The sequence below is a fragment of the Malaclemys terrapin genome, chromosome 1, assembly GCF_027887155.1.
Source record: "Malaclemys terrapin pileata isolate rMalTer1 chromosome 1, rMalTer1.hap1, whole genome shotgun sequence".
NCBI lineage: Eukaryota > Metazoa > Chordata > Testudines > Emydidae > Malaclemys > Malaclemys terrapin.
Window position 1 is genome coordinate 41,858,534 of NC_071505.1, and position 25,953 is coordinate 41,884,486.

General features: G+C 44.0%; 1 protein-coding gene and 1 long non-coding RNA gene across 3 annotated transcripts in view; one reads left to right on the forward strand and one right to left on the reverse strand.

Moving 5' to 3' along the window:
- Positions 1-495: 495 nt before the first annotated feature.
- On the reverse strand, positions 496-9,480 carry LOC128834357 (uncharacterized). 2 transcript variants are annotated; one of them, XR_008444407.1, is made up of 4 exons: positions 9,419-9,480; positions 3,003-3,089; positions 2,346-2,453; positions 496-1,726 (listed from the first exon to the last, which is right to left on the reverse strand). It is a non-coding gene; the product is annotated as an uncharacterized LOC128834357 (long non-coding RNA). The 2 variants fall into 2 exon arrangements; XR_008444408.1 differs by having other exon boundaries at positions 9,388-9,455.
- Positions 8,476-25,953, forward strand: part of WASL (WASP like actin nucleation promoting factor) — an 81,536-nt gene continuing 64,058 nt past the window's right edge. The window contains exon 1 of the mRNA XM_054022976.1: positions 8,476-8,674. Coding sequence (XP_053878951.1) covers positions 8,558-8,674 — 117 coding nt within the window. The 5' untranslated portion in view covers positions 8,476-8,557. The remainder of the gene's footprint in view (positions 8,675-25,953) is intronic.

The following is a 25,953-nucleotide window of genomic DNA, read 5'->3' on the forward strand; positions in this document are numbered from 1 at the left end:
TAGAAATATAGGGCTGGAATGGATCTTGAGAAGTCATCAAGTCCATCCCCCTGCACTGTGACAGGACCAAGTAAACCTAGACCATCCCTGACAGATGTGTGACAGGTTGGGTCACAGAGACCCCCTTGGGACTGTCACCTGATGTGCTGAGACTACCTCTGAGCCCATTTTCCCTGCCAGTTTGGGACTTCAGTACCCTGTCTTGTTGAGCCAGACATGCTAGCCTGCTGCAAACACAGACCCAGGGTCTGAACCACGTCCCCCAAAAGCTGCAGACTTAATTGAAAACAGCTTAAGAAGTGCTCCTGTCTCTAACCCGACTCCCAATTGGGTCCAAACCACAAATAAATCTGTTTTACTCTGTATACAGTTTATACAGGGTAAACTCAAATTGTCCACCCTCTATAACCCTGATAGAGAGATATGCACAGCTGTTTGCTCCCCCAGGAATTACTTACTTACTCTGGGTTAATTTATAAGCAAAACGTGATTTTATTAAGTATAAAAAGTAGGATTTACATGGTTCCAAGTAATAACAGAGAGAACAAGCAAAATAAAATAAAATATACAAGTCTAAGCCTAATACAGTAGGAAACTGAATACAGATGAAATCTCACCCTCAGAGATGTTCCAATAAGTTTCTTTCACAGACTAGACTCCTTTCTAGTCTGGGCCCAATCCCTTCCCCTGGTACAGTCCTTGTTCCAGCTCAGGTGGTAGCTAGGGGATTTCTCATGGCTGCAGCCCACTTTGTTCTGTTCCACCCCCTTTATAGCTTTGGCACAAGGCAAGAATCTTTTGTCTCTCTGGGTCCCCACCCCTCCTTCTAATGGCAAAGCACCAAGTTTAAGATGGATTCCAGTACCAGGTGACATGGTCACGTGTCTTGGGAGACCCCAAGCCTTCATTCTTCCTGGCCTGACTCACAGGAAGGCTTGCAAGTAAACAGGGCCATCTTCAGTCAATTGTCCTGGTTAACGGGAGCCATCAAGATTCCAAACCACCATTAATGGCCCACACTTTGCATAATTGCAATAGGACCTCAGAGTTATATTTCATATTTCTAATTTCAGATACAAGAATGATACATTCATACAAATAGGATGAACAAACTCAGTAGTTTATAAACTTTGTAATGATACCTTACAAGAGAGCCTTTTGCATGAAGCATACTCCAGTTACATTATATTCACACTCATTAGCATATGTTCATAAAATCTTATGGAGTGCAACGTCACAAGATGTTTGTCCAAGTTTTTCTCAAAAACCTCCAATGATGAGGATACTTCTTGGACTATTCCAGAGCTTAACTACCCTTTTAGTTAGAAATTTTTTTCTAATATCTAACCTAAATCTCCCTTGTTGCAAATTAAGTCCATTATTTCTTGTCCTACTTTCAGTGGACATGGAAAACAATTGATGACCGTCCTTAATGATTACTAATGAAAGTCATTAATGAAAATATTTAATAGTACAGTGTTGCATGTTTTTTGTTCATTTCATGTTCAATATAGTCCTATGCACCTTTAGCTGTTTGTTATTACATTTACTGTTATTAGTACAGGTTAGACAGGTGTGTGTCTTTAAAAAGATTAAATTAGTCTGAGCAACCATTGCTCGGGGGATGTCCTTTATAGAGACAGTCAAGGTGCAGTCTTTTCTGTGCAGAGTCAGATCTTTGGATCAAGACCACCAGACCAGGCAATCGGATCAAGATGACCAGCAGCTGTAAAGACATTGAAGACTATTAACATCTAGCCACTTACCTTAAACACTGTGTTCCTGAGTTCCAACTGTGATGGGTTAGATCACAGAGCCCCCCCTTGGGAGCTGACACCTGATGTGCCAAGACTACTTCTGCCCCTGCTTTTCTGTCCTGTCAGCTTAGGACTTTAGTGCCCTGCCTGGTTTGAGCCAGACTCGCTAGCCTACTGCAAACCCAGACCCAGATTTGAATCACGTCCCCTAACAGCTGTAGGCTTACCTGAAAGCAGCTAACAGAGGTGTTCTTGTCCTTAACACTCAGATGCCCAACTCCCAATGGGGTCTAAACCCAAATAAATCCATTTTACCTTGTATAAAGCTTATACAGGGTAAGCTCATAAATTGTTCACCCTCTATAACACTGATAGAGAGATATGCACAGCTGTTTGCCCACCCAGATATTAACACATACTCTGGGTTACTTAATAAGTAAAAAGTGATTTTATTAAATACAGAAAGTAGGATTTAAGTGGTTCCAAGTAGTAACAGACAGAACAAAGTGAATTACCAAGTAAAATAAAATAAAACAAGCCAGTCTATGGCTAATACAGTAAGAAACTGAATACGGATAAGATCCTCACCAGTTCCAGAATGCTTCCTTTTACAGACTAATCTCCTTTTAGTCTGGGTCCAGCCATCACTCACACACTTTACAATCACTGTCCTTTGTTTCAGTTTCTTTCAGGTATCTGTGGGGGTGGAGAGGCCCTCTCTTTAGCCACCTGAAGACCACATGGAGGGGTCTCCCCTGGGCTTAAATAGACTTTCTCTTGTGAGTGGAGACCCCCTCCTTTCTCCTATGCAAAGTCCAGCTACAAAATGGAGTTTTGGAGTCACCTGGGCAAGTCACATGTCCATGCATGACTGAGTTCATTACCAGCCAAGCCACATTCCTAGGAAAGCCTAGATGTGGATTGGTGTTTCCAAGTTCATTGTTGGCTTAAGTGTTTCTTGATTGGGCAGTTACTGAGAATAGTCTTTTCTCAGGAAGCTGACCAACTGCTTCACTACAGCCTACTTAGAATCAAACAAGTATGAAGCCAATATTCATAACTTCAAATACAAAAATGATACATGCATAGCAATAGGATTAATAGATTCAGTAGATCATAAGCTTTACAGAGATATGTTATATGGCATATGTAGCATGAAACATATTCCAGTTGTGTCATATATATACACTCATAAGCATACATCCATAAAGCCTTATGGGGGGCACCATCACACCAACATCTTACCTTTGGGAATAGTCACCAGGATCCTGAGGGCTCTCACCTTTGGGTCCCACTACTTCAACTTCCACATCCCATGAGCCCATGGATTACCTGTGAAGACAAATGCATCTTAACCTCAATCCTGCTGGCTAAGAAAACCTAGAGACAGTAAAGTATCTTGGGGTATTCTTTTATTCAGTTGTTGCCAAGGTTCGGGTTAGTTGGGGCCTGAGCTTTATACTCGCCTCTGTTAAACCACAACTCAGTTGTTATTTGGTTATAGTTCATGATTTTCCCGTTCCCGTTGTTACTTCCCTTAAATAAATCTGTTGTTGTTTTGGAAAAGTCCTCTATCTCTTTTGTCCACTACACTTCACAAGGGAGGTAGGAGGCACACCAACTTCTATCTAACCCCAGGTGATATATCCTGAGGGGTGAAAAGATCCCGCTGCTGAAACTAGAATTGTAGCTGGCCTATTTACTCTGAGTTTCAGGTTAACAACTGGATATAAGCAGTGTTCCCTCTAATTTTTCCACAACATGTGTGGAATGAATTTTGTTATGTGCATCAATATGGAGGTGATTTGTGACCTTCATATTAGTGCACATAACAAAATTCATGTGGTGGGGCCAAGAGGTTCAGAGTGTGGGAGGGGGCCAGGGCTGGGGCAGATGGTTGGGATGGGGGTGCAGGCTCTGGGGTGGGGCCAGGGATGAGGGGTTTCGGGTGCAGGCTACCCCGGGGCTACAGCAGGGAGACAGGACTCCCCTCACCTCTCTCTCCCCTCCGCAGCAGCTCCAGGAGGGGGGTGACAGGATAGGCACCCTTCCCCTGGCCACGGCAGGTCAGGGGCTGGGTTGGGGCTGGGGCACGTCTCCCACAGCCGCGTCAGGTCTGGGTCGGGGCTGGGTTGGAGTCGGGGTGCCCTCCCCCGGCTGGTCTGGGGTTTGGGCTGGAGGAGGTGCACTCCTCCCCCAGCCATGGCAGGTCTGGACAGGAGCTGGGTTCGGGCCAGGGGAGGGGTGCCTCTCCCCCAGCCACAGCAGATCCCAGCTGGGCAAGTTCCCTAAGTGCCTGCATGGCGCTTAATAGGCTGCCGTGCAGCCGCACAGCTTGCAGGGAACTTAGGATATAAGACTGATCCCTGATGAACTCCCACTAGATACACCTTCCCAATCTGACAGCAAACCATTGATAACTATTCTTTGAGTAAGGTCTTTCAACCAATTGTACACCCACCCTATAGTAATCTCATCTGCACCATATTTCCCTAATTTGCCTATGAAAATGTCATGTGGGACTGTGTCAAATGTTTTACTAAAATCAAGATATACCTTACTACAATCAAGATATTAACAGATATGTTTTGTTTACAAAGATAAGTCCTCTAACAAGAAATAAAAAAATCACTAAAATTTCACATTTAGAAAAAGCCTACAAAAATAATTGAACTTGCTCATATTGAAGAATGTATGTCATGGTGTTATGCGATGGGCACTTTTATAAGTAGGTTCAAAAACAAATGCATTTGTATGACTCTAAGAACAGCCACCAGTTACCACAAACAGTGACAGAGTTGTAGTCACTGTCACCAGCAATCCACTCAGCTTGAATCTTAAGAGGACAAGGGAGAAATCTAGAACAAAGCCCAGCAGAAACAAGAATAGAACTTTTCAGGAAAAAAAATCTAAGGTTCAGAAGCCCACCTGGGCAGTATATAGAACAGCAATCCCCCTAAGAGCTTTTCTCAGCAGCCTTGCAACCTCTTAAAACAGTAGCCCATAATTCTGGTTGGTGACTTAGCTGGAGATTTATTTGGGACCGGGGAACAGCAGCTCTTTGTTGGTGGTGCTGCAAATGCCATTATCAGAGACAAAAAAGTGATCCCCTGATCCCCTGGCCAATTACTGATATTTTCTATCCCACTGCTATGCCAATGCGTCAGGAACAGAAGAGAATTTTGCATAGATGGGATTCACACAATGATAGTCATTTCCCCTCTGCCTATCTACTACAATTAAAACAGTAAGTAAGATCCTTTGGGTGAGGACCCTATAATAACAGAGGTGGAATATTGGAGTTTGAAGGTTCTATGACAGTTAGGAATGATTGCTGAACAGCTGGGTTGACCAAAGAGATGCATGTGGCGGGGAAGAAATAATGCCAGTAGCATCAGGACTCTCAGGTGTGGGAGTGGATGGAAGAAATACAGGAAATGAGGAACAGTCAATAGGAAGTGGAGAAAATGTCAGAACAGTCAGGCTGAACAAGGAACAATACAAAAGATGAATCTGCCAGGTTTTAATGGCCAGAGGTTTGTCCAATTTCCAGTACATGGTTTGGCCAGCAGTAAAGCCAGGTTTATGAATTTATCTACGGTAGCTATTGGCTACAAAACAGTGCACTATTTGTAAGACAGAAAAAAGCTGCAGTAGCTTGTAAAGTATTTCCATGTGTTATCATCTGTGTATATTTTCAGTCAATGTGATGCTGCCAACATTCTAATAAGGGGCTTCCACTAAAATGTTTCTCTCAGCATGTGTCTCAAGGGTGCATACGCTTACACAGAAGAGGGATGAGGAACTGCAGTATCTATATAATAAAATTCCAGGATCATCACCTGTCTGCATCACTCTGAAGCCTAGAATGTCTGTTGAGTCAGTGTGAAGTGATGGAAATAAGCAGGGCTGAGGGTTCTTTTTGTTCAGAACATCACCAGGTTCAATCATCACTGGGATTCACGGTTTGTTGCCGTCCATTTTTTAAGTTTTCAGCCATTTTGACTTTACCAGTTACACCCGTGCGACAGCAAGGCATGTATCGATGCCATGCCACATCCTAAGCCATTGTGATACAAGAAATAACTCAACCAATCACCACCCTTACTCTACAGCTAATTTGCATGCAAAATTTAATTGATTGTATGAAGGAGACTGCACAGATGGTGGATTACTTGGCCCAACTGCTACACCCATGCAACAGCACAGGCTTTCAGCTACAAGTTATTGAATGTTTTTGAAGGATCAGGGCCTAAGCTATTTGTTTTCCCTTTTAAAATAAATTACTTTCTCATAACCATGGCCCAGGTCATCTCCTCTTCCTCCAGAGATCTGCACTTCCCATGCATTGATCTCAATCTCTCCACATCGGAGACTCAGGACTTTCCACAATACTATGCCTCCCTCACATTCCCAGACGCCACGATAGGCTCTCTTAAATTTGAACCTATTAATTTTTTGTGGTTTTCCCCCAAGCCTCCTCAGTTCATTTTTATCCAGGCAAGTGCCAAACTCCAACAAAGAGAGGGAAGCTGACACAATATTCCCTTTAAAATGCAGAGAAAATTTTAGCTAGGGGCTCTGATTGACACCTGCTTTCATCTCAGCCCTGGTGGAGGCTTGACTGTTTCCCCTTTGCAATTGGGGGCTATGTGAATTGTTCTAAAGTGTGTCTATAGCTGTCTTAAGCCTCCATCTCACGAAGACACCCCACCCCTGCCATAGGGAGGGAGGAGAAGCCTAATTGAAAAAAGTAATGACTTGTGTATCCGTTTTATGATGATTTCTAATAGCTGGTCCACAGAGAACCTAAAGGATCTATTGCCATTACTACTAGCTAAAAGGAAAGTTTCTTTGCTTCAAATGGCCTGTGTTTCAGAGTCTAACATCCCATTATCCTACTTCCTCCTCTCCACATATGTGTGATTTATTATAGAGTTGTAATAGCCTCTCTACACTTAGGGTTTTATTGGGAAATGTATACAACCCTATTTTACCCACACTACAACTTTGGTTTGGGAAATTATATTGGCTTGAAAATTTGCCAGATGTATTCTGAAAAGAGAATTTTCCTACAATGAAAGAAAAAAAATCATAGGATTTTTAAGTTACAGGTCACTACAAAATTACCTTGAATTCAATTTTTGACTTCTATCTAATGTTCCCTTTCCCCCTTTCACTCAAAACCAATACCCCTTCAAATACTCTATAAAGTAAAACCTCCTTGAAAACTCAGACACCAATTATAGATAATGAAAATAAGTTACAACTAAGAAAATGTATCAAAGTCTTTTTAGTGAATAGTTCTTGATGCAATCACACTCCAGTTAATTTTAATGGGGCTTAAGGGTCAAATCTCTCTCCCTTGCTCCTTGGAGTTGTTGAGTTTTTGTTGTTGTTGTTGTGCATGCTATTGACATCAGTGGGAGCAAGATCAGGCATCCTGGGTTTGATTTACAGAGATGCTGAACAACCGCAGCAATCATTGACTTCAGAGAGAGTTGCCAAATCAGGCCCCAAACCTGTGTGTGATGTTACCTGCGACTGTCACATTGCAGATTAGAACCAATATATGGATAGTTCTATAGCAGAGAGCTAATACAGAGCTTCATTAGAAGAAGTGGCAGAAGTCATTAGCAACCCAGGTTCCCTCACCCCATACCCTCCCAGGGCATTTGCAACCCAGGCTTCCTCCATTGCCTGCCCCCCTTGTCATTTGCAACGCAGGTTCCACCATCCACCATTCCCTCCCCCCCAGACCATTCACAATCCCGCTTCCTCCATCCCCTGGCCCCTCCCCCCAGCCATTCACAACCCAGGGCTTCCTCATCCCCAGGCCACTCACAACGTATGACTTCCTCATCCCCTAGTTTCAGAGTAGCAGCCGTGTTAGTCTGTATCCGCAAAAAGAACAGGAGTACGTGTGGCATCTTAGAGACTAACATGCTCTAATAAATTTGTTAGTCTCTAAGGTGCCACAAGTACTCCTGTTCATCCCCTAGTGATTCTCAACCCAGACTCCCTCATCCCTTACCCCCTCCCCCTTGCCATCTGCAACCAAGGCTCCCCCTATCCCTTGCTCCCCAGGCTATTCGCAACCCCCCCCCCCCCCGCCCACAGAGGCAACTCACAACTGCTCCCCCCTCCCTGCCATTACCAACCCAAGCTACCCCATCATCTGTGCACCCACCCAGGCATTAGCAAAGCAGCAGGCTCCCCGCCCAACCCAGCCTATTTGCATCCCTGCAAGCGCCTTAGTCCCCGAGACAAGAGCCCAGCACCGCCCCAGGCCCCTCTCGGCTCCGCCGCGCTCGCCCGCCGCACCGGCTGAGCAGGTCGGACCAGGCGGCGGCGGCGGGGCAGGTATTTAAGGGGAAGGTGAGGGCGGCGCTGCTCACTAGCGGCACCAGTTCCCAGCCAGCCAGGCGCGGCCCAGCACAGGGGCTGCAGGCGGAGCCGGGCTCCGTCAGCGTGTGGCGGCAGCGGCGGCGCAAGTCCCGGCCTCCCCTCTTGCTCCGGTGCCGTGTGGTCTCGCCCGCCCCCGCTGCCATGTTGGATTGTGCGGCCGTGGGAGCCGGGGAGAAGTTGGAAGTTTAGTGCTGGTCCGACGGGGTGGGGGCGATCGGGCCGCGGGAGCCGGTGCTGCCCCGCCCCGTGCCGGGCTGCCGGGCGCCGCCAGCTGCCCCCAGAGGAGAGGAGACTTCGCTATGCAGCCGCTGTGAGGCCGCTGGGCCAGGGGACGCGGACGGCGAGTTGCGAGAGGCGAGGGCACCGCGGAGCCCCGGCGGCCGGCCCCGGCCATGAGCAACAGCCAGCAGCAGCCCCCGCCGCCGCGGAGGGTCTGCAACGTGGGCTCGCTGCTCCTCACCCCGCAGGAGAACGAGAGCCTCTTCGGCTTCCTGGGCAAGAAATGCGTGGTGAGCCCCGGGCGGCGAGGGCAGGGAGCGGCCCGGGGCAGTGGCAGCAGCCCCTGGGGAGGAGCCGAGCGCAGTGCTGGGGGCCAGGGGCTCGGGCGGGTTCATTCATCCCCCCCGAGAGGGGCCCGGCCCTGCCCGGCGGGCTCCCTGTGCTGGGTGCGGGCAGTTCCCTGCCGCGGCCTTTCCCCGGGCCCCTTGGGCAGCTGCCTCGCCGAGGTGCTCCCCCGTGTCCCAGGGAGCTGGCCCGAGGAGGCACCGGGACAGCTCGCTCCCTGGGCGGCTGGGTGCCCTGCTCAGGGGGCTTCCTGCCTCCCCCGAGGAGAACCGGGGGAAGGGGCGTGAGGAATGAATGAAGCTGGGGCGAGGGGCAGCCGCCGCCGCCCCCGCGCTACCCGCCTCCTAGCGCTCTGCGCTGCGGAGGTGCTGGGCGCAGGTGACTGGGCGCTTCTTGCCGCTCCCGGGGCTCTCGAAGTAGGAAATGCCGCTGCTCTGCTTCCCCCGAGCAGAGCACGGAGGGCTTGTTTCCCCGAAATTCTCCGCCAGGCCTCGCCCTCTCCCCCCCTTGTTGGCTCCTGGGATGCTGCCATGCGCAATGGAGCCAGCGTCTGCGCCTGCTGGTTCTGGAGGACTCGGGAGTTGGGCCAGATTTAGGGACTTGAACTGCTGAGGAGATGGCAATGTCATTATGGGAAAGGGGCAGGGGTATTCATTACACTGGCCTGGGTGGTGCAGATCTGCTCAGACCTGCTTTTTCAACGGCTGGTCTCGGAATGCTGTCGGCAGCTCAGTTCCTCCTCCCCTCTCCGTCTACCTGCTGCTGATTACTTTTGTAGGTGTGTGTGACCAGGGCTTGCCCAGTATGCAGTGCAGCTAATCTATGACTTGGTATGGGAGCTAGTCAACAATAGAGCTATTGCAGCATCCGGTAGAAAAGTTTAATCAGTTGACAAGGTTGAACAAATCTGGCAGATTGCACCTGTAGTAGGACAAAGCTACAGGAAAACTCTTAGCAGAGCTGGGTCTAACTTGTTTTTAGCTTGTCTGTCCACGTGACTTTGTTAGCCTAAATCAGGGGTCAGCAACCTTTCAGAAGTGGTGTGCCGAGTCTTCATTTATTCACTCTGTTTTAAGGTTTTGCGTGCCAGTAATACATTTTAACGTTTTTAGAAGGCCTCTTTCTATAAGTCTATAATATATATAACTAAACTATTGTTGTATGTAAAGTAAATAACATTTTTAAAATGTTTAAGGAGCTTCATTTAAAATTCAATTAAAATGCAGAGCGTCCCCTCCTCCCCCCGGACCGGTGGCCAGGACCCAGGCAGTGTGAGTGCCCCTGAAAATCCGCTCGTGTGCCGCCTTCAGCACGCGTGCCATAGGTTGCCTACCCTTGGCCTAAACAATGGATTCAAACTTGCAGATGCAGTAACTCCGTTGCTGCGTTCATCCCTGCAGGAAAAAAAATACAATAAAAAGATTTTAAAAGCCATTCATAGACCTGGTCCTAGCCACCTTAATTAGTTTCAGGTTTCCTAAATGACATCTTGTATTCTAAAGGTAGAGGATAAACTGCTTTGGGGCTACAAAAATGGAAAGGTTACTGTTCAGATCTTTGCCAAAGAGGAATCAGATCTATGGAATACGCCTCATAATTTTTGAAGGTTTTCAGAATCATCCCTTGTTAATCTGGTATAAAATTCATTGACAGGCTATAGTATAGTACATTGACTTGATGCTGTTCTTTGTATGTCGTGCCTAGAACATCAGTAATAGGCACCTAATATTTTTATAATATATTTTTATTGTATGTATGGTTTTATTGTAATTTAATACTTATTTTTAAACAGGGTATCATGCACAAGTCTTAGCAGAAGTCACAAAAGTTACACATTTTAAGTGAGGTCTGATCAAACTGACTACTTTCTAAATTGTAAGGAAAGTGTGGGAAATATGGTGATTGAACAGGAAGTATGCAATATTTGCATGTAGGCAGACTACATAAAATTATAGTAATTAAAGTACTATCACCTTATTCTAGGTGTTTAGATGGTTCAAAATGTGTAGTCATAAAGCATGAAAAGGAAGAGAAAAGACAAGAGAAAAGATTTATAGGGTTAACTTAGGGCCAGCTTCACCCAACTACTTGAGCTACTCACTCGTAAATTATGCCTATGCATACTTCTGGGGTCTAGAAATAAGATTTGATTAGGTCAGTGAATTCATATATGCTTGATTACAGAAGAAAACTTAGTGGCTTGGCTAACAAAAAAAAAAAGCATACGAATTACTCTTTAAAAACAAAAAGAGATACAACTCTACCTCGATATAACGCTGTCCTCGGGAGCCAAAAATTCTTACCGCATTCTAGGTGAAACCGTGTTATATTGAACTTGCTTTGATCCACCGGAGCACTGCTTTACCGCATTATATCTGAATTCATGTTATATCGGGTTGCATTATATCAGGGTAGAGGTGTACTTCCTGGGGAAAATTGTTGGTTTACAAGCCATTCTTCTACACCTAAGACTTTCTAACTTTTCTTAGGGGAAGGGATAGCTCAATGGTTTCAGCATTGGCCTGCTAAACCCAGGGTTGTGAGCTCAGTCCTTGAGGGGGCCATTTAGGGATCTGGGGGGGGGAAAGAAAAAAATCTGTCAGGGACAGTACTTGGTCTTAGTGAAGCCAGGGGACTGGACTTGATGACCCTTCAAGGTCCCTTCCAGTTCTGGGAGATAGGAATATCTCCATATAGTAGTAGTAGTAGTATTTATTTTTTAATTATTAGCCAATAGTTTGCTCTCCTATAGTGCTTTCTCTGAGGCACTTGGAACTCACTATAAACACTGATGAATTAAGCAACTTCTGAGGTAAATACCACTAGTCACATTTTGCAGACAAGGAAACTGAAACACAGATAGTTATTTGAGAGTGTCAGGATGTCCGTGCAGATGGCAGCTCTTTTGGGTTGACTTTTTAAACCGTGGTGGCCAAACAACACTGGATTTATCCCATCTTTTCTTAGATTCTATGCATATTTGTGGCATACTCTGAATCTTGGTTATTTTTTAAATTGGTTGAAGATTTTAGGAATTTAAGAAAGATTATGATTTTATTATGGTCTGACTAGTAGGGCTGCCTAGAAAACAAGAGTTCCATTTTGCAAAAACAATTGAGGTTTCAGCATTTGGTTTTCTTCTGTAGCAGAATGAAAACTAGGCCTAAAAAAATTTTTTTTGTAGAAAAAAAATCAGATTCCACTCTGGAATAGCCAATAGTCCAGTGGTTAGGGTACTAACTTTGGATAATAGGGAATTGAATCTGGTCTCCTGCTCTAAATTAGGCAGAGCAGGCACTTGAACCTGGGTTTCCCACTCCCAATTGAGTTCCCTAATCGTTAGGCTCTGTGCGCATGGTTTTTTTCTTTTTTTTTTTTTGCTGGTTTTGACCAGAAATTCCATCCTGGATCTGCAAGACATTTTTGATAAAAAAAAAAAAATAAAAAAAAAATAAAAAAATTGTCAAAACAATACATTTCCACAGAATTTTGGTTTTGCAAATCAGCATTTTCTGATGGAAAAAATGTTTCATCTAAAAATTCCCAACTAGCTCTATTGACCACACAGCACACTCCAGTTTGCAATTAGGGACACCTTAATTATTGTTGTCGGGACCTGTAACTAAAGTCTGCCTAGGGAGTCTTCTGGATTAGTCTTTGGACATCTTGAGTGTAGTGCTCTGGATGCATTAGGACCATCCACTATTCCACAACCATCATCCTTAACGCTGTCTCCTTCTGTATCATCCTCTCAAATTGCTGTGCTATGCATCTATGTGACAGATGAAACATAAGGCAGAGGCTAGAGTACTGGTGACCTGACAGGCTTCAACATCAGAGTATTTAAAGTTGTATGCTATGCTGATGCACGCTTTCTTCTCTGTAACATACATAGTATTTTTTCACTTTTCTAGGTGATGAGCACTTGCCATTTTCTGGAAACAATCAAGTATTTCTCACTATGACAAGTTAACCTAACTTCTTGGGATCTGAGATCACTTGGATTTAGACTGGATTAACTGTGCACATGGGTTTGCGTTCAGGTCCAAGTCTAGATGGGATATACATCACTAGTCTGTTTTTACCAGTGTAGCTCACTAATACGTTGTATTAGATGTTCTGTCAGACTTCAAGCTATTACTGTTTACACATCTAGTAAAATCAAACTAAGAGGTATGGGGTGCATTGCTGGTGGGGAATGTCATTGCCACCCTAAACACTCTTTTATATTAATAATAGATTTAGGGCTAATCTACACTGGCAATGTTAAAGCACTGCCGCGGCAGTGCTTTAACATGCCTTGTGTAGTTGCAGCAGAGCATTGAGAGAGAGCTCTCCCAGCACTCGTTTTTTTTTTAAAACACCTCCATGAGGGGCATAGCTACCAGTGCTGGGAGTGCGGATTCCAGCGCTGGTGCACTATCTACATTGGCGCTTCTAAAACTTGCTGCGCTAAGGGGATTGTCTTTTCACACCCCCGAGCGAGAAACTTGCAGCACTGTGTAGACAAGCCCTTAGACGGTACTGTTGGGGAAAACATGGTGCTGGCATCTCAAATATGTGGGTTTATTATCTGGGGCCTCATTACCATTGTTTGATATTAACTCTTGTGCTAAACTTTCAGCTGTAAAGTTTTAACACTCCTCTTTGGGACAGATTTATTTGAGAAGGTGGTAGGTATGGTGTCACCTGGAGGGTTTAATCCGATGCTAGCATATTGACACACAGATGGCTTTTCGTTGATTATCTCTTCCAAGTGATAAAGGTGTAGGGTGTCCATGTTGAGGTCTTAGATTTGCTGGTAAAGTTGGTAATGTTGACCCTTTCAGGATGGTATGGCCTAGTGTGGCTGTGTTATCTTGGAAGATGTCTTTGTAAGTGCTCTTACACTTTGCATGTTCTGTTACCTATCGTGTTACTCAACGTGTATTGTTGACCAGTAAGGAGATAGCAAGGTGATTCAGAACAATGGACATGCAGATTGCCAGCAGGTTTGTCTTTCATTGGACGCAGACACTATTGGTGCCTGACAGAGGATGGATGACAACAAGGTAGCGGAGTCTCAGTCCATACAAGAGAGTAGATCTTGTTCGGATAAGCATCTAAAGACGATGATGATGGCAATGTCTGCTCCATCATTAACAACAAATGAGTTTACCTGTCATTGAGAGTTGGGTTTAAAGGTTCTCATGTGGTCTGATTACTTCTGATGGTTTTGATCTATAAAAATACCTGTTTTGTTGGAAACTGGCATTATATTAATGGCTTTTATGAAAGAAGTGGTCATAGTCTTCCAGGTTAGACTATCGTAATACTCTCTTAGTAGACCTACGTTTGAGATTATTTGGGAGCTTCAGCTGTACCAAATGTGACTGCCTGCTTGTTTAGTGTTAGTTTTTCTGTTTGGCAGACTATGTTGGCTTTTTGTTTGCTTCCAGGGGCAATTCAGGGTGCTGAAACAGTTGCTTTTGGTCCTTGTTTGCACGCAATCACATTTGCCCTCCCTGTGTGCCGCCACAACAGTTGAGACTACCTGATGAGTTCATGCTAACAATATTGCATTCACCTAAATTCATGTGTCCGTTTAACAAATGGAAAAATAAAATTGCACTGCTAGGTAACTTCATTACGCGCTTGTTCAACTTAATGAACATTTTAACAATAGATTTAAAGCTTATTTTTTCTCTGCATTGATCTTTTTTAGTGAATATTGCTAGTCTTGCATTTTGTCTTTCAGACAAATCTACTGTTAGTTTTTATTTATATATTGTATTTTAGCTAGTCTCTAATGACTTCCTGTCCATGGCTTTGTTATAAATTCAGTTTACTGGTTATTGCTTATCTTCTAAAGTCACAGTTGGGCTCGATGGAAGACATTTTGGTGATCCTAGGTAGAGATTAATAAAGGTTAGCAAGGCAGGTCATAAACATTACTGCTGAAATTAAGTGCATTTATTTATAAGCCTGTAAGAAAGTTGTGTGTGTTGGGGGGGGAGGGTTGATCCAAAAGTTGGGGCTACAATGTGTTAGGCTGTATGTCTTGAACTGCAACTTTATCTTCCAGAGTAGGGCAGCAACACAGAAGAGACACTGTCTCCCACTTAAGTCTAGAAGGCAAGTGTGAAGGAGGGGTGGCAGTGCTGAATTTGAGCAAGTGGCTTTGGAACCTGGTGTGCAAGAGTGGAACACTAGTCAAATTTACAGCAACTATAAGAAGGTGTGTTGTGTTGCAGTTTCTGCAATAAAATCACAACCTGTGACTTTTGTACAGCCTTATTTACTGTGAATGATGCCAGAATGATGTTACTAGGACTAGAAACTGAAGTCCTATTGTCATAACTATAAAGGGAAGGGTAACAGCTCTCCTGTGTACAGTATTCTAAAATCCCTCCTGGCCAGAGACTCCAAATTCCTTTTACGTGTAAAGGGTTAAGAAGCTCAGGTAACCTGGCTGACACCTGACCCAAAGGACCAATAAGGGGACAAGATACTTTCAAATCTTGGGGGGAGGGGGAGAAGGCTTTTGTTTGTGCTCTTTGTTTGGGAAGTCGTTCGCTCTTGGGACTGAGAGGGACCAGACATCAATCCAGGTTCTCCACATCTTTCTAAACAAGTCTCTCATATTTCAAACTTGTAAGTAAACAGCCAGGCAAGGAGTGTTAGTTTATCTTTGTTTTCTCAACTTGTACCTTTTACTAGAGTGTTTATCTTTGTTCGCTGTACTTTGAACCTGAGGCTAGAGGGGGGTCCTCTGAGCTCTTTAAGTTTGATTATCCTGTAAAGTTATTTTCCATACTGATTTTACAGAGATGATTTTTCCTTTTTTCTTTAATTAAAAGCCTTCTTTTTAAGAACCTGATTGATTTTTTTCCCTTGTTTTTAGATCCAAGGGAATTGGATCTTGATCCACCAGGAGTTGGTGGGAGGAAGGAGGGGGATGGTTAATTTCTCCTTGTTTTAAGATCCAAGGGGTTTGGATCTGTATTCACCAGGGAATTGGTGAAGAGTTTTTCAAGGCTTCCCAGGGAAGGGAATTAGCTTGGGAATGGTGGCAGCGGACCAGATCTAAGCTGGTAGTTAAGCTTAGAAGTTTTAATGCAGGCCCCCACATTTGTACCCTAAAGTTCAGAGTGGGGAAGCAGCCTTGATACCCGTACTTCAGAATAGGCCTGAGCAGCCAAGGCTCTATGCTATCCTACCAGTCCTGTTCTGGAAACACTACATGCAGGGCTGTGAATAGGTAAGCTAAGTCTTCATGGCCTCCGTCATTGGTCTGTATGCTAAAATGGAAAATTCAGTGCCAAGTGGGCAGATTTCTCTAGACAGGGAGGATGAGGTAGAAGCAGTTCCTAAGTCAACTATTGCAGAATGTAAGTTGATTTATTTTAAACCCACATAGTTATGTAGGTAACTTGCCCTTTTGAAGGGGAGAGGGAGGGCAGGTGGATGAGCCAGGCTAACATGCTTTGGACTTCCAATTACCATCCTAGCAGTTATTGACAGGAACCGTTTACACTCAGCCAAATATTTACCATTATTTAGCATTGGTGGATAACATATTGGCTGTATGTTTCATTGTTGATAACTTCAGCTTAGAAATCATAGAATCATAAGACTGGAAGGGACCTCGAGAGGTCATCTAGTCCAGTCCCCTGCACTCATGGCAGGACTAAGTATTATCTACACCAGTGGTTCTCAACCAGTGGTCTGGAGCCCCCTGTGGGGCTGCAATTGGACTCACTGCGGCCCAGGGCAGAAAGCCGAAGCCCCACTGCATGGGGCTGAAGCCTGAGCAATGTAGCTTTTCAGGGGGCCCTGTGGTGTGGGACCCTGAGAAATTATCCTGCTTGCTACCCCCTAATGCCAACCCTGGCTTTTATATGCAGAAAAAACGTTGTTGTGACACAGGTGGGCCTTGGAGTTTTTATAGCATTTTGGGGGGGCCTCAGAAAGAAAAAGGTTGAGAATCCCCGATCTAGACCATCTCTGACAGGTGTTTGTCTAACCTGCTCTTAAAAATCTCCAATGATGGAGATTCCACAACCTTATAGTTAACAAATATTTAAATTGACCCTAGATTTCAGAGTTAACAGCCCATTGAGATGAATTGTGTAATTAAGAACTCTTATAGCTGTTTTGTGCTGTTTGATCAAACTCTCTGACAACTCTCCATGGGCTTATGTTCAATTCGTGTTTGTAAGATTTCCTCTGCAACCAAAAGAACTAAAAGCCTTTTAAAATGATACCTTAAGTTCTTCTCACACAGCTGCAGGTGTGGGTTCTGTGCTTACTCCACAGCCATAGAATATGTAGGGCCCTTCCTACATATATTTCAAAGCTTTCTAATAGATTGAACCAGTGCATTCAAGGGTTTATTACAAGGCATTGAAGCACCTTACATTTTCTTCATATTCTGTCCAAATAGAAAGCAACAGTCTGCAGAAAAGACCTTCGTTATAAATTAATACTGACAATTTCAAAATCACAATTCTTATGTGCCTTTAATGAAAAGTTAATACCATTAAAATTACATGGGAGGGATGGGAGCAACAATATATAATTGTTTGGATCATTCGAGCTGGTTGGAATAATTCGGATAACATTTTTTTGTTAAAATCTGCTGATTTAAAATCCCAGATGCTGTTACATTTGACTGAATTTCTGACGGAACACTGCCTGCCAGGCAGATTTCAGCACCTGTCTAATTTCCTGACAGTTTCTCCTCTTCCTTCTCCATCTCTCTCGAAGGGGCTCCTCAGCAACATATATTATGGGCTGCTAAGGAGCCTGGGCTGTCCTGAAGCCAGGGCTTCCAGGGTTCACTGCTCTGGAGCAGGGATTCCACTCCTTTTTGCAGAGAATTCTGAAATTTTTGAATTTTGATCCAAAGCAGAACTAAACCATATTTTAACATACTGAAACAGAATGATCTTTCTCCATCCAGCTCTAGTCATGAAAATAAAGTGATTGTTTAATTTGTGACACTTTTTCTGAGCACTCTCATATCAGTGCAGTATTTAATGTTAAAGTACTAAGTGCTAATCATAAAATAATTTGAAGCATTTAAGTTCTTTCTTCTCTCTGATATTCCATATCTTTACATATCTGGAAATGGCTTCAACATAGTTTAAACTCAAGCAAACTAGTATTGATACTTTGCTTCTAATCTTCATTTTTACAAGCATTCAGAGGAACATGAGCAGTCTGTTTTCATGTTAGTACAACATCTAATGTAGTGGGGCCCCATTCCTGATTAGTCTCTGGGGCTCTATAATGTGGTGCATTTCCACCCATAGTGCTGGAGCAGCACATTGAATCTGACAGTCATCTTGTCAGTTTTGCCTTTTTACTCTTGCCAATGTCATAAGCTGTCCTTGACAAAGGAAAAGTTCAAAAGAGGAATTGCTCCTGCAAACCAGGAGGAAACAGAAAACTAGGGAGACCTAAGTAACTGACACATGTAGATGCTTGCATGTGTCACAGTTGCAGGGCTGGCTGCATCTGTCCTCTTTTTGATTAGTTGGAGTACATCCCCCTCAGGTGTCTATCCTTGTGACTTTACCTTTCCTGGGATGAAATACCACAATTCTCCCATTCTTACACAGTGTACTGGAGCCCAGGCCCTGGTGCATCAATCTTGCTTATCCAGCAAGTTGTGCACTTGCATTTCTTCCCTTTGTGAATAGTGAATACAGTGACCAAGCAGCCTTTTTTTAAACCAAAGTATTTAATTTTAATAGTAGATTAAAAGTACTTGCAAGGAAAGGATTTTAAAACAATAAATAGTCTAACTACACATCTGTTTTACCTAATGCTCTACCATATTGCTATGGTAGCCTTGGCAGGCTTCACTTCTTCAGACACACTTGTGGAACCTGGCTTTCCCCAAATAACTATCTCCCTTTTTGAGAGAGAGAGACCCTCTTGTCAGTTCCCGGAATTTTGGCTCAGTTTGTCAAAACTGGGTCTGTCGGCTCAATGGGAGGCTGAGCCAAGCTCCTTGGAACCATATGTTATTGTCCCATAATGACCCTCAAATGTTTGCTAAGGGGTAGCTTATCCCTAGCTTATTCTTCATCCTTCCTGCTTGTTTTCCTTACAGCCTGCTAGTAAACTAAACCAGCATATTTCTGACAATAAACATCCCAATTACCAGGTCAGCACATGGTATTCATAAAATATTTCAGAGGAGCTCCATGTGTGTCGTAGCGTGTTTAGGTGAAAATTTCTCTTGGTGTAGACCCAGAGTGTATCACTCTTGCATGCCCTTCTGATCAGCTGAAAGGAATATGGACAGACTCTGGACAGGACTGGGTGTGATTCATTCCAAAGGGAGAGTCGATGGTGTGGGAAAAGCAGAAATATGAGAAACTGGCTTCTCTGTCCCTTGCTCCCAGGCCCCCCTGCTGTCTCTGATCTGCATGTGTAGAAGCAGCTGGGCAGAGTGCACTGTGATGGTGGTGAGTGGGAGCCAGCCCCAACAATTCCTCACAGCCCTTCTGGGATTCTTTATCTCTGCCTCCTAGAGTGCAGCGGGGGCAGAGAAAAGGGACACCCCGGGCAGTGCTGGAGCACACTGCATCCCAAGCCGTGGGTTGCACTTTACGGTTCAGCCGTTGGCGGCAGGCGGGGGGTGTATGTGTATGCTTTTTCTTCTGAAACCTTTATTTTACAAATTTCAAAGCAAACAATAGTAAATAAAAAAGACAGCCAAACAAAAACACCTTAATTGAACATTCCATTTTAAAAATTAAGAATTGCAAAGTTTAATTTTAAGTTTCTCAGCTCTAGAGACTGATGTCCTTATTATCTTCAGAGTCAGGTGCACATGGGCATTTTCCTTTCAATGTGACTGAGTTGAGGCGAGTAGCGCAATTCTCAATTAGATTGTCGTTCAGTATAAAGCAGTCATTCTATCGAGACAGCCATCAAAGTAGCTAATTAAGCACTTTATGTACTCATGTTGCACCTGCGTCCCATCAGTAGAACTATCAAAGTTATGAAACGGTGGGCAGTAGTTTTTTCCCATAGTACAACACATTCGTAGGGCTAGAGTGTCAACATCGGAGTGGTGGCAGGCACTAGTCTCTCTGGGATAGTTATTTTGTTTGACTCAGATCTGTGCACTGCAATATGTCCACTAGAGCCATAGGTTTAAGAATGGGTCAGAAAATCCTTAAAATAGAGTTAAAATGCTGTGTAGATTTTTCAAGCCTAGTGTTCCCTGACTCGAGTCCCACTAACCTTAGGCTTACATTGCTGTGTAGACATATCCAGTAAGAGGTATCTGGTCTGGGTACTGCCGTCCAGTAGGTCTGCAGAGCTTGTGGACTCTTTTGGATTAGCTTGCAGACCCCTTGAAACTTCTGCTGCTTTCTTGAAGTGGTCAAAAATGTGTGTACGTCTTGAGGAGGGTGCTAGATAAATCTCCCACCTTCCCCACAAGAGTTTAGAAGTGTTAGTATCTAGAGAAAAGATCAGCCACACTCATGGTAGTCATCCCAGAATCCTGAGACGCACCACTGGAATTTAAAGGGAAGAAGCTGGACTGCATCTGCAGCCCCTTGCATCGTAGACTACTAGGGCTTTATAGCCTGGTGCACTTTAATATGAAGGCCTTTACTCTGGTCCATTTTCTTCCTCAAGAGAAATGTTGGAAAATGTTAAAAAAAAAAAAAAAACAAAAAAAAAAAAAAAACACAACTTGGCTCCATGTTGGGTACAGGTAGGGTGACCAGACAGCAAGTGTGAAAAATCGGGACAGGGGGTGGTGGATAATAGGACCCTATATAAGAAAAAGACCCAAAAATTGGGACTGTCCCTATAAAATCGGGACATCTGGTCACCCTAGATACAGGCAGCATTTAATGCATGTGTGAATATAGAAGGCAGCTGACTATGCTCACAAAGCACTTAGCTGCAAGCATTGGGGTTTCACCAAGAAGTCCAGAGAGATTGATGATCTGCCTTGCCCTGGAAGGAATTTGGGAAACAAGTGGTGGCTTCTTTGCCTTTTGAAAAGGAGACAGAAGTCACACTCCGATTTCTTGAGCCTTTATCTCACTCATCTACCTTTTCCTCCATGGGAGGAAAGAAAAAGGCTGTGCTTTGTACCTGCAGTATTGGAATATATAGAAGTCCTGCGAGATGTAGCTGAACTCAGTGTTCTTCCCCATGACAGGATCCAGAATGTTGCTAGTCTGGTAAAAAGGGTGAGCATGAGTCAACAAATGACTGGTCAGACCATGCGTTAAAAGTTGGGTCTAAAGTTCATAACTATTAATGTACATGGCATGTCCCCTTGTAAGGCAGCCAGAGTGGAGCATTAAATCCTAGTGAAAGCCACCATGACAGGTACTCTTGCATTTCACGTGGTTAATGTCCTACTGTCAATTCAGGGACATCTGACAGTTGGGAATGGACATCCAAATTGATTCAACCACATGTGCATCCAACTTGATATATGGGAGCCAACACAGTGGGACACCACACCCAGATAACTTGATTTTTCCAAAAATAGCAGTTGCACATAAACTTCTAGAGATGAGGGTAGTCTGTATGGTTTAATGACCTTCAGAGATCTGGAATCTCTAGTTGAAACACTTTGTTTTTACATAACAAGGAAGTTACCAGTTCTTGCCTACTGGATCGGGAAGCGCTGCAGATCTGGAAATGAGCTCTGTGTCACAAAACATTCCTTGTTGCTATATTCTTGACAATGAAGAAGGACATTAGTGTGACTGATTTCAATATCCTTAAAAACCCTTATTGAATTAAGTTTAAGTATCTTTGGAGTCCAGTGCAAAGGTTCTGTATTATTGTGGGCCTGAAAAATCAGAGGACTATATTGAACAATGTGGCAGACAAGAATGGTTGGTGTTTTTTTTTTTGTTTTTTTTTTTTTTTTTGGACAGTACGTGTGAAGTGGATTTCTTGGGAAGTATCTAGTAGTATGTGAAAACCCACTCTTTTGATGCTGTCCCCAGAGGAAAGGACCACTGTCTACTGATTACCCATTCCCGGAACCTGAAAATCCTAAGCAAAGGTTGAATAAAGGAAACACTAATTTATGTATGGGTATGCTTGCTCTGAGTTAAATCTGTTATGAACTTGTTGTAACCACAGAAAAACCTGCTGGTGGGGTTTGCAGGACTGACCCTTACTGGAGACCTTGTTGGAATTGGGGGTGATCTCTGGTAAGCTTATTAGCATGCATGCAAGTTCTTTTCTTGTTTTAATGTTTTTTTCTGTAATGCTTTCACCTTAAGAATAAATGTGCTTGTAGAAAGAGCTGTGTGGTAACTTATAACTGAGGCTCAGATTTTGTCAGAGATCTTTTTAGTAAAAATAAGGGACAGGTCACAGGCAATAAACAAAAATTAATGGAAGCCCATGATCTAAAAAGTTCCCTGACAAAATGGGGAGGGAGGAGGGTCCAGCACCCACAATGGTTGGGGGCTCTGGGATCCCCTCTCTCATACAACCCCCACAGCAGCTGGGGTCTCTGGGATCCCCTTGTTCCCCTACACACACACACAGCGGCTACACTGCTGCAGAGGGGCCCCTCGCCGCCTGCTGTCACTGGGAGCTCCGGGGTCCCCCTGCAGCCTGGCTAGGAGCTGCTGGGGGCCCACTGCCAGCAGCAGCCGAAAGCTGCGGGACTGCCTGCTGATAGCTCCAGCCCCAGGGCAGAAAATGTCACGGAGGTCTCTGGAAGTCACAGATTCCGTGACCTCCATGACCTAATCGTAGCCTTATAACTGTGGGCAATTACACTCTTGATAGCCTCTGGAGAGAGCAAAGTACTGATGCTGGCCTGTTCAATGGGTCGGATTTGCTGGGAATAACACTGTGTAGGCGGAGAAATGTGTGGCCTGGAAACCCCCAGTTAGGAGCGGGAGTGATGTGGTTCTCTGCCCAAGAAGTGTGATGGCTGAGAAACTTAGGGGCTGATCATGATTGTGGGGAGAAATACTGGTGCAGTTTCCCTGAACTATAACAGGTATCAGAGAAGTGGAATTGGTTCATGATAAATCCTTGCAAGGGGTTCCTGAATCAGGGAGAAGCAGATCAGATTTTCCCCCAGTGGATAATGGCTATGCCACTTCTGTCTGTATAGGGCTCCCCTGTCTATTCTATATGCTATTCTAATACATCCCCCCCCCTTACCATAGCATCTGAGTGGCTTCAAATAGTGCATTAAGTGACATGACTAACATCAGTCACCTGTGTTTTGTTTTCTTTCATTCTCTCCCTAGCAGGAGAATTGTATGTGCAATATAGTTTTCTTTTGGTAGGTTTTTAAAATGTACATGCTGCTATTTGTTGAACAGAGAAAGCAGGTCAAAGAAGTGTGCCTTGCACTTGAAGTGGAAGGTGGTGAAGTTTATAATCCTACCTTAGTTCATGTAGGAGTTGATTTCACAGTCTTAGACCAGCCCTTGAGAAAGCTCTGCACAGATGAGCGTTAGTTTTATGGTAGAACGTTCCTTTCCACCTGAGAAACTGAGTTGTTGACCACTGTCCTCGTTCCCATGTATTAAGTGTTCTTTTAGCTATCCTGGGCCATGACAATTCAGTGTCTGGAAGATCAGGGCTAAGACTTTGAACTTGATTGCATAGGGGGAGGGATAGCTCAGTGGTTTGAGCATTGGCCTGCTAAACCCAGGGTTGTGAGTTCAATCCTTGAGGGGACCACTTAGGGATCTGGGGCAAAATCAGTACTTGGTCCTGCTAGTGAAGGCAGGGGGCTGGACTCAATGACCTTTCGGGGTCCCTTCCAGTTCTATGAGATAGGTATAGCTCCATTTTAAAAAAAAAAGAGAGATTCTATAAGAAGCTAGTGTAGAGAGAAAGGACAGGTTTGATGTGCTTGCAGGACCAGTATCCTGTGTTGCTTAGAAGACAGTGCAGAACTGTGACCTAGCTGTAGTTTCCTGAAGGCCGATGGCTTCGTAACCTCATATGTTGCATTGCTGTAGTCCAGATAAGAGGTGAAAGAGGCATTGCATAACTGAGGCCAGGTCATTATTGGAATCTTATAGCTAATCACAGATGGTAGAAGGTGTTACTTATTACCTTGGGATAGAGGGAATTCTCCATTTGTCCAGTTTGACTAGTGCACAGTGAACAAACAGTGCAAAGCAGACTAAGTGGACCTGAGACTCCAACCTGGGCTGTGATTTTTTTTTTTCTTGACATTTCGGAGGCAGTGTACCAGGAGGGCCAAGGGGAAGAGGATTGTTTGCACTGTACTACTCCTGTATGGCCCCCTTACTTGTCCCACGCAGCCTGCGTCTAACTTAAGTATGTTTGGCTGCTAGCTCAACCTTTCATGAGTGAGTTAATGGCAAGTGACTTTTTTCTGCAGCCCCTTGTCACATTGATGCAGAGCTAGACATCTTCAGAATCTCCTATTAAAAAGCTTCTTGTGTTGTGGAATATTAATGTGGTCCTGAAAAAGGTGATGAAAGCTTCTTTTGGACCGTTCAGTTCCTTTGAGCTTATTTTGGGGTGATTTTTTGCATCACGGCTCACTGTAACCAGGAAAGTGATTTCAGTTTGCAGGGTTTCAGGCCCTAATGGCAGATTCACTTTGTTTCAGATTTTACAAGGATAAAGTAGTGCTAAGAACTCATGCTAGATTCCTCTTAAAGATTGTGATGGTATTATACACTAATAAGCATAACATCCTGTCAACATTTCTTAACAGCTGTACCCCCACTCCATTGAGACCTTTATTCTTAAGCTCTATATCAAAAGATCTTAGTGTTCTTGTATTGCGCAGACTAAGGCCCTTAATATCCATCCAGCTTTCTTGTTTCATATAAATTTGCTGGGCAGTGTGGTTGGTGGAGCTTCTATGGTTTTGATATGGCCAGTCTAAAGCTAGAAGGTTGTGTCAAGGCTCATGGTCAAAGGTGAGAAATATTCCTCATAGGTTTTCCATTTTTTAACGTTAACATATATTTTCACATGCTCATAATGTTAAAATGTCCTTTTGTGTAGAAACTTCTATACCTAGCCATAACCCAAAAAGTGAGATTTTTTTTCTCATATTTTGAAAAACTAAGCGAACTTTCACGTAGCTGTTTGAATTCTGTAAATACGGAAAAATACCTTTCCTATTTTTTTAAAGTAGAGTTTTTAGACTGAATTGTAGGAAAAACACCTGAAACTTAAAATTTCCATGTAAATAACCTTCAATAAAGAGTGTCTTTTTGCTAATTTCTCAAGGAATTTGTAAGTTGTTGTAGACTAGTTATGCCAGTAAAATTGAACCCTTTATATGTCAGATGACTACATTGTGTCCTTTAGAACCAGGCTTTGTACTGACCGACTTAAATTTAAAATATACAGTAACTCCTCTCTTAACGTCGTCCCGGTTAAGGTTGTTTCATTGTTACGTCACTGATCTATTAGAGAACAAACTCATTTAAAGTTACGCAATGTTTGCTTATAACATTGTTTGGCTGTGGGGGCTTGGAACCAGGGTGGACCAGCAGCTCCCCTCCACACACTCCTCAGCGCCTCCCGCCCACCAGCAGCTGGATCAGCAACGCCTGCAGCGATCAGCTGTTTCGCAACATTCAGGAGGCTCTGGTGGGGGAAACGGAGGAGCAAGGACGCAGCACGCTCGGGGGGGAGGGGTGGACTGGGGGCGGGCCTGGGGCAAAGCTGGGGGTTGAGCACACACCCTCTCCCCTGGCACTTTGGAAAGAACAGCAAGAGGAGCAGCCGAACCAAGCTTCACAATCATCATTGCTGATGTTTAAAATGTATACTCTATATGTATATAATGTCCTTTGGTGAAAAAAAATTCCCTGGAACCTAACCCCCCATTTACCTTAATTCTTATGGGGAAATTGGATTCACTTAACATCGTTTCACTTAATCACATTTTTCAAGAACATAACTACAATGTTATGTGAGACATTAATACAAGAACTAAGGGTCATCAAATGAAATTAATAGGCAGCAGGTTTAAAACCAATAAAAGGAAGTTCTTCTTCACGCAGCGCACAGTCAACTTGTGGAACTCCTTACCTGAGAAGGTTGTGAATGCTAGGACTATAACAGAGTTTAAAAGAGAACTGGATAAATTCATGGTGGTTAAGTCCATTAATGGCTATTAGCCAGGACGGGTAAGAAATGGTGTCCCTAGCCTCTGTCTGTCAGAGGATGGAGATGGATGGCAGGAAAGAGATCACTTGATCATTGCCTG